At 38.2% G+C, this 16,732-nt stretch overlaps 1 protein-coding gene across 6 annotated transcripts in view; it reads left to right on the top strand.

The window, feature by feature from the left end:
• The window catches only part of TNRC6C (trinucleotide repeat containing adaptor 6C), a 170,199-nt gene extending 158,182 nt beyond the window's left edge, over positions 1 to 12,017 (top strand). For all 6 annotated transcript variants that reach the window (XM_075015003.1, XM_075015005.1, XM_075015004.1 and 3 more), the window contains 4 exons: positions 838 to 1,032; positions 2,218 to 2,288; positions 6,641 to 6,780; positions 11,645 to 12,017. In XM_075015003.1, the coding sequence (XP_074871104.1) occupies positions 838 to 1,032; positions 2,218 to 2,288; positions 6,641 to 6,780; positions 11,645 to 12,005 (767 nt within the window). In that variant the 3' untranslated portion in view covers positions 12,006 to 12,017. The remainder of the gene's footprint in view (positions 1 to 837; positions 1,033 to 2,217; positions 2,289 to 6,640; positions 6,781 to 11,644) is intronic.
• The last annotated feature ends 4,715 nt before the right edge of the window (positions 12,018 to 16,732 follow it).

The following is a 16,732-nucleotide window of genomic DNA, read 5'->3' on the forward strand; positions in this document are numbered from 1 at the left end:
AGGTTGAGAGCAGGAGAATGGGTCTGTATCTTTGGTATTTGTGTAACTACGTGAGTGGCAGATACGTGGAAATTTAACTGTCAAATATCTCAAAGATGATTTGACAGTGTGCACTTCGTTTCCTAGTGTCTAATTTTGAGTTGGTCCTATTTGTGTTAATGACATCAAAATTGTGGTATGTCCTTTATTTTTTTAAATTTGTATTTCAAATATATGTTTAGGTAATTGTAGTATGTTTGATAAAATTCTGGTGTGATAGGTGCTGTAATAAAATAATTGTGATACTAATATAAATGAAAGATTTCAGAGCCTAACAAAGCAATCAGCAAAATGTTTTAAGAACTGGTAAATAGTGATATATGGGGCTTTTCTCATGAGGATTGTTAATGTTTCTAAGAGGAACTTGTGTAAGACTCTGCACACCTGATACAATTATCTTCAGAATTTTCAGCATTTTAAGAAATTTTGTCCTTTTCCACCTCTCCTGGAATTAGCCTAATACCAATTCCTGTATTTTCAGTTGTTTGGGTTTTTTTTTTGAGTGCAGAGATTATAAACTTCAATATTTTAATAACTTAGAGTAATAACTTTATTTTGATGTAATTGGATCCCAGCTAGTGAAACACATTGTCTCGTCTTGTGTTAGGATTATTTGTCTTTTATCAGAAAGAGAACTTCTGGAAACTACCACAGCAAGTGAGTAATGGTAACAAATGTCAGATACTAGCAGAACATAATTAATGAAGAGCATTGAGGTTCATTTCCTCACTTCACAAATCAAAGATTTATTTAAAAAAATCTGCTTAACAATACATGAATTATATTTCTCTGTTACAGGTAAATTGTCAGACATCAAGTCTACTTGGTCCTCTGGCCCAATTTCTCACACACAAGCTTCTCTATCCCATGAGCTATGGAAGGTACCCCGAAACACTACTGCTCCTGCGAGGCCACCTCCAGGTTTAACAAACACCAAGCCATCATCTACCTGGGGTGCCAGCCCACTGGGTTGGACCAGCTCTTATTCTTCTGGTATTCCTCTGACTCCTACATTTTATAATAATGCATTGCTCTGTTTGCTTTTATTCTCCATGTTACAATTGACACTCTTTTGCTCTAGTACTTTGCTTTGGGTTATTGAGGTTCAATAAACACGGAGTGTATAAACTCTTGTGTTGAAATACAAGTTTTATTTCTATCAATTTAGGATGGCTAATACGCAATGAAACCATGGCTCAGTAGGACATGTTTCCAGTCAGCGGGGAATAATATCACTACAACAGGGGACTTTGCTTATAATGTTTATTTTTTTCTAAATATCGTGAGACCCTTTACTTACTTTGTGGCAAGTGTTTTTCTGTGAATTGTTAAGACTTCAGTATTTGTTAATTAATCAGTAGAATTTATTACATAAAAGTACATATCCAGTGCTTAATTTGTGCCAGGGCTTGACAGGACTGAGCCTGAGCATCTGTAGGTTAGGCTGTTCATAGCCCAAGCAACCTTTTCATTACAAATTAAGCACAGTACACCTCTGTAGCAGGGATGAAAAATATCCAGGACCTGATTGTCCCATCAGTTTATGATGAATACAACTCAAGGGATGGCAGGGCCACAGACAGTGAGTATAATTTCTGTCCAGTACGGTCAATTTATTGAGATATTATACTTTTATTTCTACACAAATTAAATGGATAATAGATAATAGCTCTATAGTCTGTTTGTTTGTTTAGAAAGTATCTGGATCAGAAATAAATGTCACTGCTGATAACTGGCTATTTTTATGAATCTTCTTTCGCAAAAGCTGGAAATTAAGCATTCTGCCCAACTGTCAAAGGTTGTCGTATTCATTTTTTGTCAGAGAAAGCCCCGCCTAAGAGCCGCAGAGTGCTGGTGCAAAGATTCCACCTGCAGCCTCAGTATTTTCACCAAAGTAACTTTAGAAGTACTGCAGTTTTTCAAATACCACTAGAAAATATCATCTGTGTTGCTTTTAAAGTTTCACCTGCTGCCTCATTCCATGGGGTTCCCTCTCTTCATTCCATATAAGAAAAGAAAATGGAGATAAATTTCTAACAGCTAATGAGTATGTTTACGATAGCAGTTGCATTATTAGTGTGTTGAATCTCGCATATTCTTTATTCCTGGTGAGTTGAATTGTTGTCATGTGCTCTCACTTAGATATAAAATTGTTCCCTTTCTGGCTTTGTGATGCAGGTTCTGCATGGAGTACTGACAGCTCAGGAAGAACAAGCAGCTGGCTGGTTCTGCGTAACCTCACACCCCAGGTAAGCAGAATGGTATGTTTGACTATTGAAAGAACCAGACACTGGGAAAAACCTTTTCCGCCCTGATAAATTTGGTCAGCTGCAATGAGTGTATATAATATTCATCCACGAACCATTAACAGTAATTGTGACAGTGTCCCAGAGGTGCAGGCTTGACTCTCTCTCACACTGCTTTGCTGGTGACTAGCAGCAAACCTCTCCAGGAGCTATCATCATTCAGTGCAATAGCATGTGGAATCCCCCAATATCTAGATTTCATGAATGCTCTCTGAGCCGCTCAGGAATACTGTCTGGCAGTGCAAATTTATTAAGTGGTTCACCACTTCATCAACGAAAATGCCTACACACCAGCCTTTGTAAACCTGAGCAAATTTACCAAACACTTTGGGCAAACTCACTGGTAAAGGTAAACAGTGCAACAGGTTTATTAACTACAGAAGGTAAATTTTAAGTGACTGTAAGTGATATGCAAAAAACTGGAGTGGTTACCAAAAGAAAGTAAAGCAGTTTTTTTTCACCCCATTAGATACTACAGTCCTTAACCAGGCTTTCTCAGAGAATGACAGAGGCCTGGGTCTCTTTGAGATTAAAGGCTCTCATCTCAGGTCCCTGATATATCTAACTTCTCGTTCACGGGATTGTACTAAAACCAAAAGAATGGAAAGTAACACTTGAGACATTTATTTATTTATTAACAATTGAATCATTATGTCAGTAGCAAGTATATTAAAAAGGTAACTTTAATTGTCAGTTTTCACTGCAAGCAAAACGCTTCATTTTAGGCATGCTTTTCTGGCTTTACTGCCTGCAAACTGAAAAATGTAATTTATGTGCATCATTACTGTTAATGTAAGCATTATGAGCCCATTCAAACACTCTCTTGTCCCATTGTAGAACAACAATAGTTCTTTACTTTTTGTAGCGTGTTGAATGCGCATTCTTCAGAAGCTAGTGATGCAGAGAGACTGAGAAAAATGTGTAATGCAATTGTGAAATTAAGAAATAATTGACAGGCCAAGATCAAATATTTAGTGAAGCAGTTCTTTTAGCTTGCAGCCCGATTTAAAGTTGGTGTAATGTATACTTTTCAGGAAGACAATCTCATCACAGACATCCCTTGAAATTTCATTGTTGTACCTTTGTTGAAACTGTTCAGCCTCTGAATATAGATCGTCATCTCTGAGTTCTCTGAACTCCCAAAGGAATCCAAAAAGGGTACAGATTTAATCTCAGTGACTTAAATCAATGTGTAAAACCAAATTTGATGGAGTCAATAAAAAAAAAAAGTCCCACCACCACCCTTGAATAGTGCCTTTCTGCATCAGATTGAAATGTTAGGCTGTACGTAATTGGTAGAATACTCAGATGATCTCTCCATTTGCAAGAGGTTTTTGTCTGCAGCCAAGTGGGAAAAGCATGGTTTTTTTTTTCAGCATCTTTCAGTATATTACTTGGAACCTGAAAACAATTAACTTTAAGAAACGACTTCATTTGAGCAACATTGTTCTAATCAAGAAGTCTAATATCAGGTTTTGACGCCACTGTTGTTACTCTGTGTCTCATGCTAGTTGTAAGTGCTTGATCTTGCTGCACAGCATCTCTGAGTTCCTCATTTTCTGCCTGCACAGTCTCTAACTGAGCATAGATTATGCATCTCTTGCTACTGTTGACATTTCTGTTTCTTGATGAATGACTTCCTCATTTTGAGGCACTGGCATTGAAATGTCATTTGTGGATACAGTTTTCATCGTCAGAACTAGAAATGTCACTATCAGTGCAGTGTGTGGTTACTGTCTAATATCTGAGTCATCTTTTCTATGAGAAATGATATTATTGGCTTTAAACTCAACTGCTGTTTTGCTCTGTTGCTTTTGCCATCTCTTACATGCACCACTTCCAAATCTTTGAATGCACAAAAAATTAATTCACTGAAGGCTACTGGCTATACAAAATTTTAATTATATATGCTTGCAATGACTATTATATAATAATGATTTGGCGATATTTACTCTGGCCCTTCTCGCCTTATTTCCAAATCTACTAACATGTTCCCGTTATTGAATTCTCTAAGAACTGGTGTGTTGTTATAATATGAACATAGGGTGTTTGCCAGATGTGATGTAAAGTATATTAAACAACTGGAATTGAAAGTGTATTATCACAACAAAGCCTTTAATGGTGAATCTAAAACTGGACGAAGAGTTAGCTTACAGCTGAACCTGATGTGGTTATTGTATACAAAGGGTCAGTCCTGGGACCGATCCTGTTCAACTTGTTCATCAATGATCTAGAAAATGAGGTAAGCAGTGAGGTGGCAAAGTTTGCAGATGACACCAAGTTGTTCAGGACAGTCAAAACCAAAAGGGATTGTGAAGAACTACAAAAAGATCTCAGCAAACTGAGTGATTGGGCAGCAAAATGGCAAATGAAATTTAATGTGGGTAAGTGTAAGGTAATGCATGTTGGAAAAAATAACCCAAATTACACGTACTACATGATGGGGTCAAATTTAGCTACGACAGATCAGGAAAGGGATCTTGGAGTTATAGTGGATAGTTCTCTGAAGACACCCACACAGTGTGCAGCGGCAGTTAGTAAGGCAAATAGGATGTTAGGAATTATTAAAAAAGGGATGGATAATAAGACAAAAGATATCATACTTCCCCTATATAAAACTATGGTACGCCCACATCTTGAGTACTGCGTGCAGATGTGGTCTCCTCACCTCAAAAAAGATATATTGGCATTAGAAAAGGTTCAGAAAAGGGCGACTAAGATGATTAGGGGCTTGGAACGGGTCCCATATGGGGAGAGGCTAGAGAGACTGGGACTTTTCAGTTTGGAAAAGAGGCGATTGAGGGGCGATATGATAGAGGTATATAAAATCATGAATGGTGTGGAGAAAGTGAATATAGAAAAATTATTTACCTTTTCCCATAATACAAGAACTAGGGGACACCAAATGAAATTGATGGGTAGTAGGTTCAAAACTAATAAAAGGAAATTTTTCTTCACACAGCGCACAGTCAACCTGTGGAACTCCTTGCCCGAGGAGGCTGTGAAGGCCAGGACTCTATTAGGGTTTAAAAAAGAGCTTGATAAATTTTTGCAGGTTAGGTCCATAAATGGCTATTAGCCAGGGATAAAGTATGGTGCCCTAGCCTTCTGAACAAGGGCAGGAGATGGATGGCAGGAGATAAATCACTTGATCATTGTCTTCTGTTCTCCTTCTCTGGGGCACCTGGCATTGGCCACCGTCGGCAGATGGGATGCTGGGCTGGATGGACCTTTGGTCTGACCCAGTATGGCCATTCTTATGTTCTTAATCAAAAACAGGAATTCGAGTATCTCTCTTGCAGTGATAAGCATCTAAGTTAAAGGTTAAACTCACTCGTGGACCAAACAAAATCACTGGACGGTAACAGAATTAATTATGACTTTCAAAACCTCTAAACTATACAAAGACTATAAACAGCATTGCATAACGTAGAATCACCAGTCACAGAAACTATTCCAGTCATGCAGATGAACACTCAGATGTGTCTGAAAAATTGGCAAAGGCCTGAGGTCCCCCAGTAGTTGAAATCAATTTTTTCAGGTATATATTGCTCCTTTTGTTGTCTCTGGTATAAACAGTAAGGCATATAATAAGTGGAAATGACTTGGCAGAAAATGTCACAGTTTGAGGCCTTTTTGTTTCCTGAGGCCTGAGCCAAATGTCCCCCCTGTTCCCCAGTCCTTAACATGGTGCCTGTCCTTAATGTGTTAGCTTATCCCTTATACTTGGGCCAGTCCCCTCAGTTGGAGTCTTCAGTCTTCTGAGTGTCATGTTGGGGGCAGGAGAAAGGCAAAGCACAGGCCCTCTATGTTCCAATATTCTAATATTTTAGGGAGAGTGAAGGGTTACTCTTCTATTCACTTCAGTCTGTCAATTCCTCTACTCTTCTCCATGGTATAATTCACATGGAAAGGCATAAAACTGAAAGTAGTGGGTACAAAGACAAGGAGATGCCTTGGAAAAATAAGCTTTATTAATATAAAGTAGTTATAAACAAGCCGAATTCCCAACCATTCTGTGATAGGAATGTAGTGGTGAGTATTTTTATATAAATTTTAAAATAACTGGCGGGTTTTGTGCATTGAATTAATTGTAGGGGGTACTTGAAAAGAAATATAACCTCCAAATAAAATAGTGATATATCTAATTCCATTCTTTTATATTGTGGGAGGGGGAAATTACACTTGCATTCTACGTAAATGAGTTCCTTTATTTAACGCCTCTTCCATTAACAAGCATACTAAAGACAGCCATAGAAAAACAAGTCCACCTTTTTTCCTCTCTCTGCAATTAGATTGATGGTTCCACACTGCGGACACTGTGTTTGCAACATGGCCCTCTAATTACATTCCACCTGAATCTGACTCAAGGGAATGCTGTGGTCCGCTACAGTTCCAAGGAAGAAGCAGCTAAGGCTCAGAAGTCTCTTCATATGTACGGTTTTTCTCTTCTTTTCCTCTTTTCTGTAAAGTAGAATCTAGTACAGCATCTGTTCTCCTAAGCATTAGCTGGCTATGGCACTGAATTGCTCTGCTAATTTTAGTGGTGCCCTGGCAATTATCTAAAGTAGCAGAATTGAAATTAGCAGAAATTTTAGGAGAGCAGCATGAAGAAAAGAACTTTTAGATTAGGCACACTTAGAAGTAGTGTATGAAGTGCCATTACAGAAATGAATGGTAAGTGTTCACCTTAAGTACTATATTCATATCTACACACCCCCTGTCAATGAAGCTTTAACAGAAATAGAAGGGACCAAAAGATGGACAATAAAAATGATTAAAAGCATGGAGAAAAAATTCATTTTCAGAACAGAAAAGACTAGGGATTTTTAGTTAACAGAAAAAAAATTAATAAAAGCGCATATGCTAGAAGTCATCAAAATATGGAATGGTGTAAAGAAAGTAACTCTTACACTGGTATTTATTTTTTCCCAACGGGACAGCCAATAAAACTGAAAGACATTTAAACTAATACAAGGATATTCATTAAACAACATTTCCCAAAAAAAGGTGGGAGCAGGGGGAGAAGAGACACCTTGTGAAACTCATTGCCATGATTTGTCCTGAGGGCAAGATCTTCGTAACAGTCAAAAGTGATGCGGTATTTGCTGGGTTGGGAATATCCATAATTACATTAGACAGATTTAAAATATAAAGAATGCAATTACTAATGTTTAAGGAGCTAAGCGAACCACTGATTGGTAAAGATTGTGAAGAAACCTGCCCTATTGGCAGATTATTCATAATTGTAATGTAAAGTGCTCTTCTCTGTAGAACCTTATTGTGGTCGCTGTTGGGGACAAAATACTGGGCTAGATATACCACCTGACTGATCCATTATGGTGGTTCCGTGTTTCCCTGCACTTTATGGGGCAATGGTCACTTCGGATGCAAAGTTGCAGCTCACCTCCCATGATGAGCCTCATTTAGATAGTCTATATGATACAGAAAAGTGTGCATAATGATAGGCATGGTAACATTGCTTTCTAAAGTTTTGACTTCTCCATAATTGAGTGTATAGCAGCATTCAGAACAGATAAAAGGCAAAAATTGTCCTGACTTAATGATTTCACTTTAGATATGGAACTGAGTTACAAAGGATTCTATCCTTAAAGGGGTGCTTATGCTATAATATTGAAAATGTGGATTTAAAAATCAGTATATATTTTGAGAACGTATACAATACATTTTCAACATTCTCTAAGGTTTCAGAGCCGTCCATACAAAGGAGGAATTTGATTAGCAGGGAAATAATGTTAGTGCATGTTCCTGGTAAGGGCATGACAGACCTCTGCTTTATGGAGATTGTGCATTGGGTTATGCTATATGTATTTTGTATAGATACAGAACATTTTGGTTTGGAGGGCAATAATGGAAACTTAAAGGCATTTCAAAAATCAAGGAACTCAAATGATGGCTTAGATGCAGTTGTTTTCAGAAAATACGTATCATTGAACTGGTATTCAGGAGAGATAGGTACCAGTTCCACCACTGGCTCAGTATGTGACATGGAGCAACTCACTTAATCTCTCTTCTTCATATTCTCATCATGTACATCCTATCTACGTTTGTCAAATAAGATGAAAAGATAATGCTTTAAAAAGTGCTATTTATCATAGCACATTGGTGTCCAACACACTAGCCACATGTGACTATTTGGCTGGTTGAGTGTAGCTATTTGACTTGAGCAATAAATATTTTTTCAGAATGCAGCTAGTTCGTTACAGCAAAACTGGTTGAACACTGCAGTCTTGGCAGATTATAAGTGTTGGGCACATGCAAAATTCTGAAGAGCACATGCATAGACCTCAGCTGTGAAACACAAGTATATCCACTTATGCCATAATCACTAATCATTTCAGTTCCTTTTTGTGTATTTCATGCACAATCCTATCTACATCAAATTCTTTCATATCTGGCAGCCCCCGGGACCAGGAGATTGCCAGGTATTCTGGATGATGGCTATAGCTACCAATGCATAACACTAAACAAGATAAGATACATTTTTTGTTTGTTTCTTATTATACCTTATTTATCAACAACAGTAGCATTATACTCTGTAAACTTGTACTGTATTTGCTGTTTTTTATTTGTATTTATTTTCACTATACTCTAAGGGTGGAAAATGTAAGTACATTTATTTATGGTTAAAATGCTGGTTATTTGAGCGTCCCAGATGATAGAATGCCGGATATGAAAGAGTTTACTGTACTGAATTTACTGAATTTAAGCTTTACTTAAATTCTTTTAGAATGTACCAAGATTCTGCAAAAATTAGATGTTCTGTAGTATCTTCAGATTAATTTTAAATTAGAGGCTTTTATTGAATTAAATATGGAATTTATCTTTCTTCCATTTGATAAATTCTGTGTATTTTATGCTGCCACTAACATAATGTGATGCTGAATTTTGTATGAAAACAGAGATTTGCATTGTAGAAGCAATCGGTGGAAGCTGGGTGACTGTTAGTTAAAGGACAGCTGGAGGTCTGTGACACGTGAGGAGGCATGGGAAACAGTTTGAGAAACAAAGTAGCAGGTTCTGTTACACTGATAAGGAACAGAATTAGCATTATGGACATTCAGATTATTAAAACTGAATTTCAGAATTTACATTCCATTGATAGGTATGAAGCAGATCACAACTTAGGCTCGAGGCTCTTTGCAAACTAAGGCACACAATGCCACCTTGGTTTTACCCTTAATTTACATTTGGAAGGTCTGCGGCTAGAAACTTAATCTTTAAAGGAAAGAACATTTGGATTATGGAATAGAGTTCCACAGCAAGTTCCTTAGCCGTGCAGTCACAAAATACTCAAGGCTGTGTTGGTACACATGCTGAAAAAATGAATCTTCAACATTGTTTTTTTTTCCTGTGAACAGCGTGAATCAGGGAGAATTCTCAGCTCTATAGAAGGGAGGGTGGGTAAATCTGTCAAAGCATCAAATTTTTTTGGAGAATAACTATTGGAAAGATACCTATCCCAGCAAATTCCCCACTGTTGAAAAACTGAGTATCCTCAAATAAATCTCAAAATGAAAACAAACGTTAAGCTGATAAAAGGCAATGAAAACATGCACCAGGTTACCCAAACAATGAACCATAACTCTGAATGCTCTTTGTGAGGGAAGAGGCTCTCTGAAAGTATGTTTAAGGAGAAAAATTAGATTCCTCACAAACTGAAGTCCTGTGGCACCTTATAGACTAATCCAAAATATCTGTTAGTCTATAAAGTGCCACAGGGCTTCTTACACACTAACAGAAATGTATGAGCAGAAGCTTTCATGGGCAAAGACCCACTTCGTCAGATGCAGGACCTGCAGTAATTAATACTAGCTCCTCCTCACCCCAACCTCAACAAGATGAGGGAAAATTTACTTGGACTGAGCTCCCTGTGATGCATTAATGAGCAGCACCCTATCTCCCATTTAGCCACATGCCCCTGTTCTCCAGTGTGCCAGCATAACCCACCTGAAATTTTGCAAACCCCTCTGCCTCTATGCAGCCTGCTTTCCTGCCCGCCCCTGCCCAAGAGAGAGTCCTGTGTCTTTCCCCATTTAGGGCTGCTGGGCTGAGACATCGAACATCTAATTCTTGCTGCAACCCAGATGGGAGCCAGTCAGGACACCCCGAACAGCCTCTACGCCTCATGACATAGATGCCGTTAGGCAGCCACCTGCCCTCTCTTTTTCCCCATCTACCCCCATACAGTCTGTTCCCTTCAGGCTCAGCCAGCCCAGGGCTGGGAGAGAATCCGCCTCTTGGAGTCTTAGGCACTGACAGCTGCAGCCCAGCTTGGTGTCAAGAGAGTGCCACAAATTCGCCACCCCAACATCACAATTGCTGGCAACTTCTCCCTGCCCCAGTGCATTCAGTCCAGTTCCCCTTTCTCCCTGTCAGTCAGAGAAGAGTGCTGGGTGTGTCTCACGCAACTGGAGCCAAACCCAGCTGCTATAATCTGAGTATCCTTTTCTATCTCAGCTGCTGCCTGGCCCTGGCTGGGAGACAGGAAACCCCAAACTCTCTTCCCCCAGGCACTCACTCACTCAGTCCCACACCTAGAAGCTGGGAGAGGTAGACTCCTCTGGTCCCAGCGGGGAGCTGCTGCAGCTGAGACATGCCCCTCCCTCAGCCAGGCAGCTCTCTTTGCAGCAAACCTGAGCCTGTGAGTGAGGCTCATTAAGGCCGTGCAGCTGAGCAACTTACATGAACCTTGCTCACAAAGAAACTTTTGAAAGGGAGTAGTGGGGAGCTGGACAAGGTAATTAGACACTTTGCCATCCCTAGCCCAGAAAGTATTGTACTCAGTTTTGTCCTGCTGAGGGGGTGGCAATGTTAGTATAAATCCTGGATAGATGAGGATAGAGGAGGGGATTAGAAATGCAAAAATAACTACATTTATTATAGTTCTGTGATAATTTTTTCACATTATTTTTAATAGTGTTAGTTGTGTCTGATAGCACCCACACCGTGCGTCGATACTTTCTGAAAACAAGAAGTTACAATCCCTGCCTTGAAGAATTTGTAGATTAAAAGATACTGTCTCCAGACATGTAGATTTTTGTGTGCATATGCTTGTATACTTCAGTAATTATGAAATAGAATTATTGGGATGAAAATGAGTTAGAAGTAGGAGTTTTAAAATTTTTGAGTTAGCCTAATTTGGCTTCCTCCGTTGAATTCAAAATGAAAATGGGCTTAGCAAAATTCTACCTTTCCAGTATAGGCAGTCTTGGATGCTTGTGAAAATGTCTGTTGTATCCCTGTACTTGACCATGTTGTGTTTTTGTTGTTGTTAGGTGTGTTTTGGGAAACACTACCATCTTGGCTGAGTTTGCTGGGGAAGAAGAAGTAAACCGTTTCTTAGCACAAGGCCAGCCACTGCCACCCACCTCCAGTTGGCAGTCCAACACTGGAACCAATCAGACTCGTATGGGCTCCGCAAGCAGCTCTCATGGATTGGTGCGGAATGATGCAGGCCACTGGAATACTCCCTGCCTGGGTGGCAAAGGGAGCAGCGATTTGCTCTGGGGTGGGGTCCCTCAGTACTCAAGCAGCCTTTGGGGGCCCCCCAATACCGACGATGGCAGGGTTATTGGCAGCCCAACGCCTCTGAATACTCTGCTGCCAGGTGATCTTCTCAGTGGGGAGTCCATCTAGGAAAGGAGAGAAACAAAGTGGAAATAACAATCATCAGCACTAAAGGAAAAAATTTTAACCCTTTCCAGTCCAGGGCTTCAAGAAGAATCCAGCTTTAACAGATCAGACTGGCAGCCCTTTTTAGTACCTCTGTCCGATATTGAATATGAAACTGCAGAAGTCCTTGTGAACTGTTCATGAAACAGTATGGGCTACGTTTGGTCAGTGTCACATGCTAATGACAGGTTTTTTTTTTCATGGCTTTTTATTTTATGTCGTCTTTTTATGTTTGTATGGTGTTTTTAAAAACAAAGTATAAAAGCTGCTTAGAATAGGTCTATCATGAAGGGCACTTTTCAGAATTTGGGCTGGAAAGGGTTATTTTATCAACTTTGGGGGGAGGGGAAAAATGAAAGCCTATTTTAAATGAGCCTGTGACTATTATGCACATTACCAGAGGCGGACCCAATAATCAGAAGAGAGTGGAGTGTGATATTCATCTTTTGGTACAGAAAAGTAATGAATCTGAATGGTAACTATTGACTGTACAGGTTGAATTGGAGGTTGGGGGTGGGATATCTCTGTCCACTGCTCCCATGGATCTGCCTATGCACATTACCCTTGTTTCATTACTTCTTCATGTCATTTTTTAAAAATCCCCCAAAAATATAAAAATTTAAAAAAAAAAATTAAAAAAAAAAAAAACCACCCACATATCAAACATGCAAATACTTGAATCCAGCAGGCCAATTACAAAATGTGAACACTTTCTAATTATTACACTTCCAGGTTGGCATCAATACACAAAAACAGGCTCTAGGAATTTTTTTAAAGTTCATACTATGTGTTGGAACAGACGTATGTTTGTGTGTGAGCGTGTGTGTGCGCGCGCGAGCCCGCGTGTGATTTAACAAACGTGTGATTTTTTTTTTTTTCTTATCCAGTATATGCTTTTTATTTGCTCATTGGTCAAACATTTAATTGTTATTAGCTTCTAACTTTGCACTGAGTGTCCGCAGCCCTTCTTGTAGCTAATTCTATATGTTAAAAAAAAAAAAAAATGATAGGAGGGGCCGGCGACAATTCATGTGTAAATGTTTACTCAAGGACTCTTACTGCGTTTTAAAAATTACAGTGTGTATCTCTGGAGAATAATATGTATATCTACCTTTAGCGGCTTTTTATTGTGGACTAATGCAACAAAATTATTACCGGAGTATTGCACCATTTTCCATTTGGAATATAAAGTTTAAAAAAAATACTACTCTTGTTGAACAGTGGCCATAGATATTTGTAAAGAGTGGATAGTTCCCCTGCAAGCAGGAACACAAACAAGCACTTGGACATAGTTTTGACTGCTTTTGGAGGAGTCAGGAGTTTTGGCTCCTACCTGTTTACAGACCTTAATTTTTTTTTTTTTTTTTTTGTCATTCAAACTTTAAAATAAAAAAAGGAATTAAAAAAAGAGAGAAAAAAAAAAAAGACTTCCATCATAAAGAAACCTATTTTCAGAATGAAGATATGCTACTTCAGAGCTCTGGGATTGAACAGTGTTGTTGTATTACCCTTTTCTTTGGCCATTGCTGTGTACTATTTTTTGTTGTTGTTTTTCCTCTTCTTCATCAAAGTGGCGAAAACTTTGTGATCACTATCTTGCACATGGTGGAAGATGTCTCAGGAAAGCCGGGTTTCCCGAGGAGCAACTCCACACCATTTCATGTATTTTTAAACCCAACTCCTAGCACTGAAGATATTATTAAAAAAAAAAAATTAAAAAAAAATTAAAAAACAAAAACAAAACAAAATAAAAAGACAGAAGAAAATACCTAATCTAATGTGTAGCAGTTACATATTTACCAAATAATGGACTCGAAAGAAATAGATGTTTGAAGAGTGCTTTATATATTAAAAAATTGCTTTATGTTTTAAAAAATGATCAATGTTTTTGATTGTTTTGAAAGGAAGAAAGACAATGGAATAACATACCCTTCAAGTATGTTTTAAAAAATTATATGAACATTGTGCTCCCTGCCTGCTTGGATCAGGAAACTTGTGCATTACATTTTTTTTATTTTATTTTATTTTTTTTTTGAAGATTAGCTTTTTAATGGTTTTATCAGATAAAAAGGGTCCTGCAAGATTGCAAATCAACAAAAGCTGGTTTTATAGAGGATCATGAACTATGCACAAACTGGGTTCAAGACTTGTTTTTCTCAAGTTTTAGTAGTGTATTTAGCTGAATAACTTTTCCTCAGAGTAATTGCATCTCATTGCCATTTACGTGCATTGTGCATATATATTTTATATATACACACACAAAATACGTGTGTATGTGCGTGTTTCCATACAGTACATAACATTTTTCATGCTGAAGGTTAGCATTGAGTTGTAGAAAAACTCCTGATATTTTAAAATTGGCGATTAAAGTTAAAATTTCAGTTTAATAATTTTTTTGCCTCTCATTTGGAATTAATGATGTCTGTAACTCTGAGATTTAAAACAATTTGTGGCTTTTAATGTTACTTCTCCTCATAGAATGTGATTGTTAAAGAACATGCACCGAAAGTTGCTTTCGAGAGTACGAAGATTCTTTGAAACTTAATAAATTGCAGTTTTTTCTTGGCTGTTCAAATAAATGTGTATTTTTCCTTAATACAGGGGATATGAAAGGATTTTGTTAAATTACAGTTTATTTCATGAAGGAAGTTTAACCCTTTTGTTACTAATGTGCAGTTCAATGTGCAACCACACATATTACATCCAATATTAAAGTCTTAGCCTTCAAAGGTAAGTTAACTGATGACTGCACTCATTTTACCAAGAGTTCTTTGTGTATCAGATTAGGAATATATGCCTTATAAGACAGCAGTTATCACATTTTTGTTTTGTTTTGGTTCTCTTATTTACCCATGTGTTTGTTTTCCTTTTAAAATGTTGTGGCTGAATTGTTTTAGTGCTTCTGAAAATGGGAGTAGAAGCAGAGGTAATTTGAGCTCACGTATCACTGCTGTTCTACTACCATAGTCTGTTGTTTTATGCCTAGATTTCTCTGGATCAAAAGCTGCCAGTCATGTACTATTGCATAATGGCAAATTTATGCTGGGAGCAAATGGTCCATAAGTGATTATGATGAAGCCATCCAATTATTTTCATGATTGTACCAATCTGATTTTAAAACCAAAACCCAGATCCTCGGCTCGTGTAAATCATCATTCCATTGTAGTCAGTGTAGCTATGATAAATACCAGCTGAAGAACTGGTCCCAAAAAATTGTGCAGAAGAGTTCAGCACATCTGAGGTTGGAATTTTGAATACTGGAAGGGTCCTGAGGGCAGTATATTGAACTGGCCCAGCTTCTTAACATTCCCTTATGGGCATAGTAACCAGTGATTCCATAATAATAATATCTCTATTGATAAGACTACCAATTTAGTAAGAAAGCTCCTTTGTGGAATGGAAGCAGCTCTTCATGAGTTTTGTGGCTAGTCTGAGCATCGCTGTTTCCCATAAGCATTTTGGTGGCCACCCAGGAGAGATTCAGCTGCTTACCCCCAGAATGTGTTTCTGTTGGTGGTGCACATAATTTAATTCCACCAATGGATGGAAAAAGTTAAGAGGGAACAGAGCTCAACATATAATAGTATCACAAATGACCACTTCTGGATACTGGAGTGATTTTTACTATGTAAATGCCTAAGATAGAGCTACCTATATTGCTCATACGCATGGTAACAAAAACACATAAATACGAAGCCTGAAAACTCATGTTTGATTCTCTGTTTCCCATGCCAAAAGATGGATAGTCCCACCATCCTTTTTACTTCTCTTCAAAGAGATATTTGCAGTGTATCTTTGGGAAGAGAATTGCCTGTCTTCTTCCTTCCCTATTCGTGAAGAGTTGGACATCGGATGTTCTCAGCCTTCATTTGGGTAGACTTTAGAGTCTCTTACAGACACATGGCTTTTCAGACTTTCAGAAATTAGAATACATATTATGAAAGAAAAAAAAAGGTGGATTTTAGCCCAAATATGATTGTAGTGCTTGTTGAAGGAGGTTTGTCTGTTTTTCATGTGCCAGATTCCTAGCTATTTACTGCACTCAGTGACTTAAAGTATTTCTTAATGTTCATATAAAATTGCTGTCAATTATGCAAATTATTGTGTTTTAGTACCTTTACATGGACTGCATTAGAATCTATTGCTTTCATGTGTATGTTGCAGTTACATAGGGAGACATGTAACAAGAGTGCTCTCTTCTAAATCCAGACCGAGAATGTTGTTCTTTCCAGAGCAGTCTGAAACTGTCAAATGACCCCTTAAGAGAGAGAAGGTGAGTTAGATAACATCTGTTGTCATAACAGGTTCTGTAGGCAAGAGAGACAAGCTTTCAAGCCTACCTCAAAAGCATATCTCGCAGGTGGAAGTTGGACCAAGAAGTGATATTACGTCACTCACTTTATTTCTAATATCCTGAGAACAGTGCAGGTACAGCACCACTGCAAACTTCCATCTAGTCATTTATCCAGTCTAGTTTCTGGGGGGTGCCATAAGAGATTTTTTCCCTTCGTTCTTTTGCTATTTTTGCTCTACAATTATCCTTGATAAGTATATGGTTGTGTAAGTGAAGAAGCATTTTAATTACCAAAAAAAATGTATGTTGTGTCATTGGAGTTGAGAGAATCTGGAAATAGAATGGAAATCCTCTGTGTGGGTTGTGGACAGCTGTTGTGTGATAATCAGAATCAGGG

This window comes from Carettochelys insculpta, chromosome 20 (genome assembly GCF_033958435.1).
Source record: "Carettochelys insculpta isolate YL-2023 chromosome 20, ASM3395843v1, whole genome shotgun sequence".
Lineage (NCBI taxonomy): Eukaryota > Metazoa > Chordata > Testudines > Carettochelyidae > Carettochelys > Carettochelys insculpta.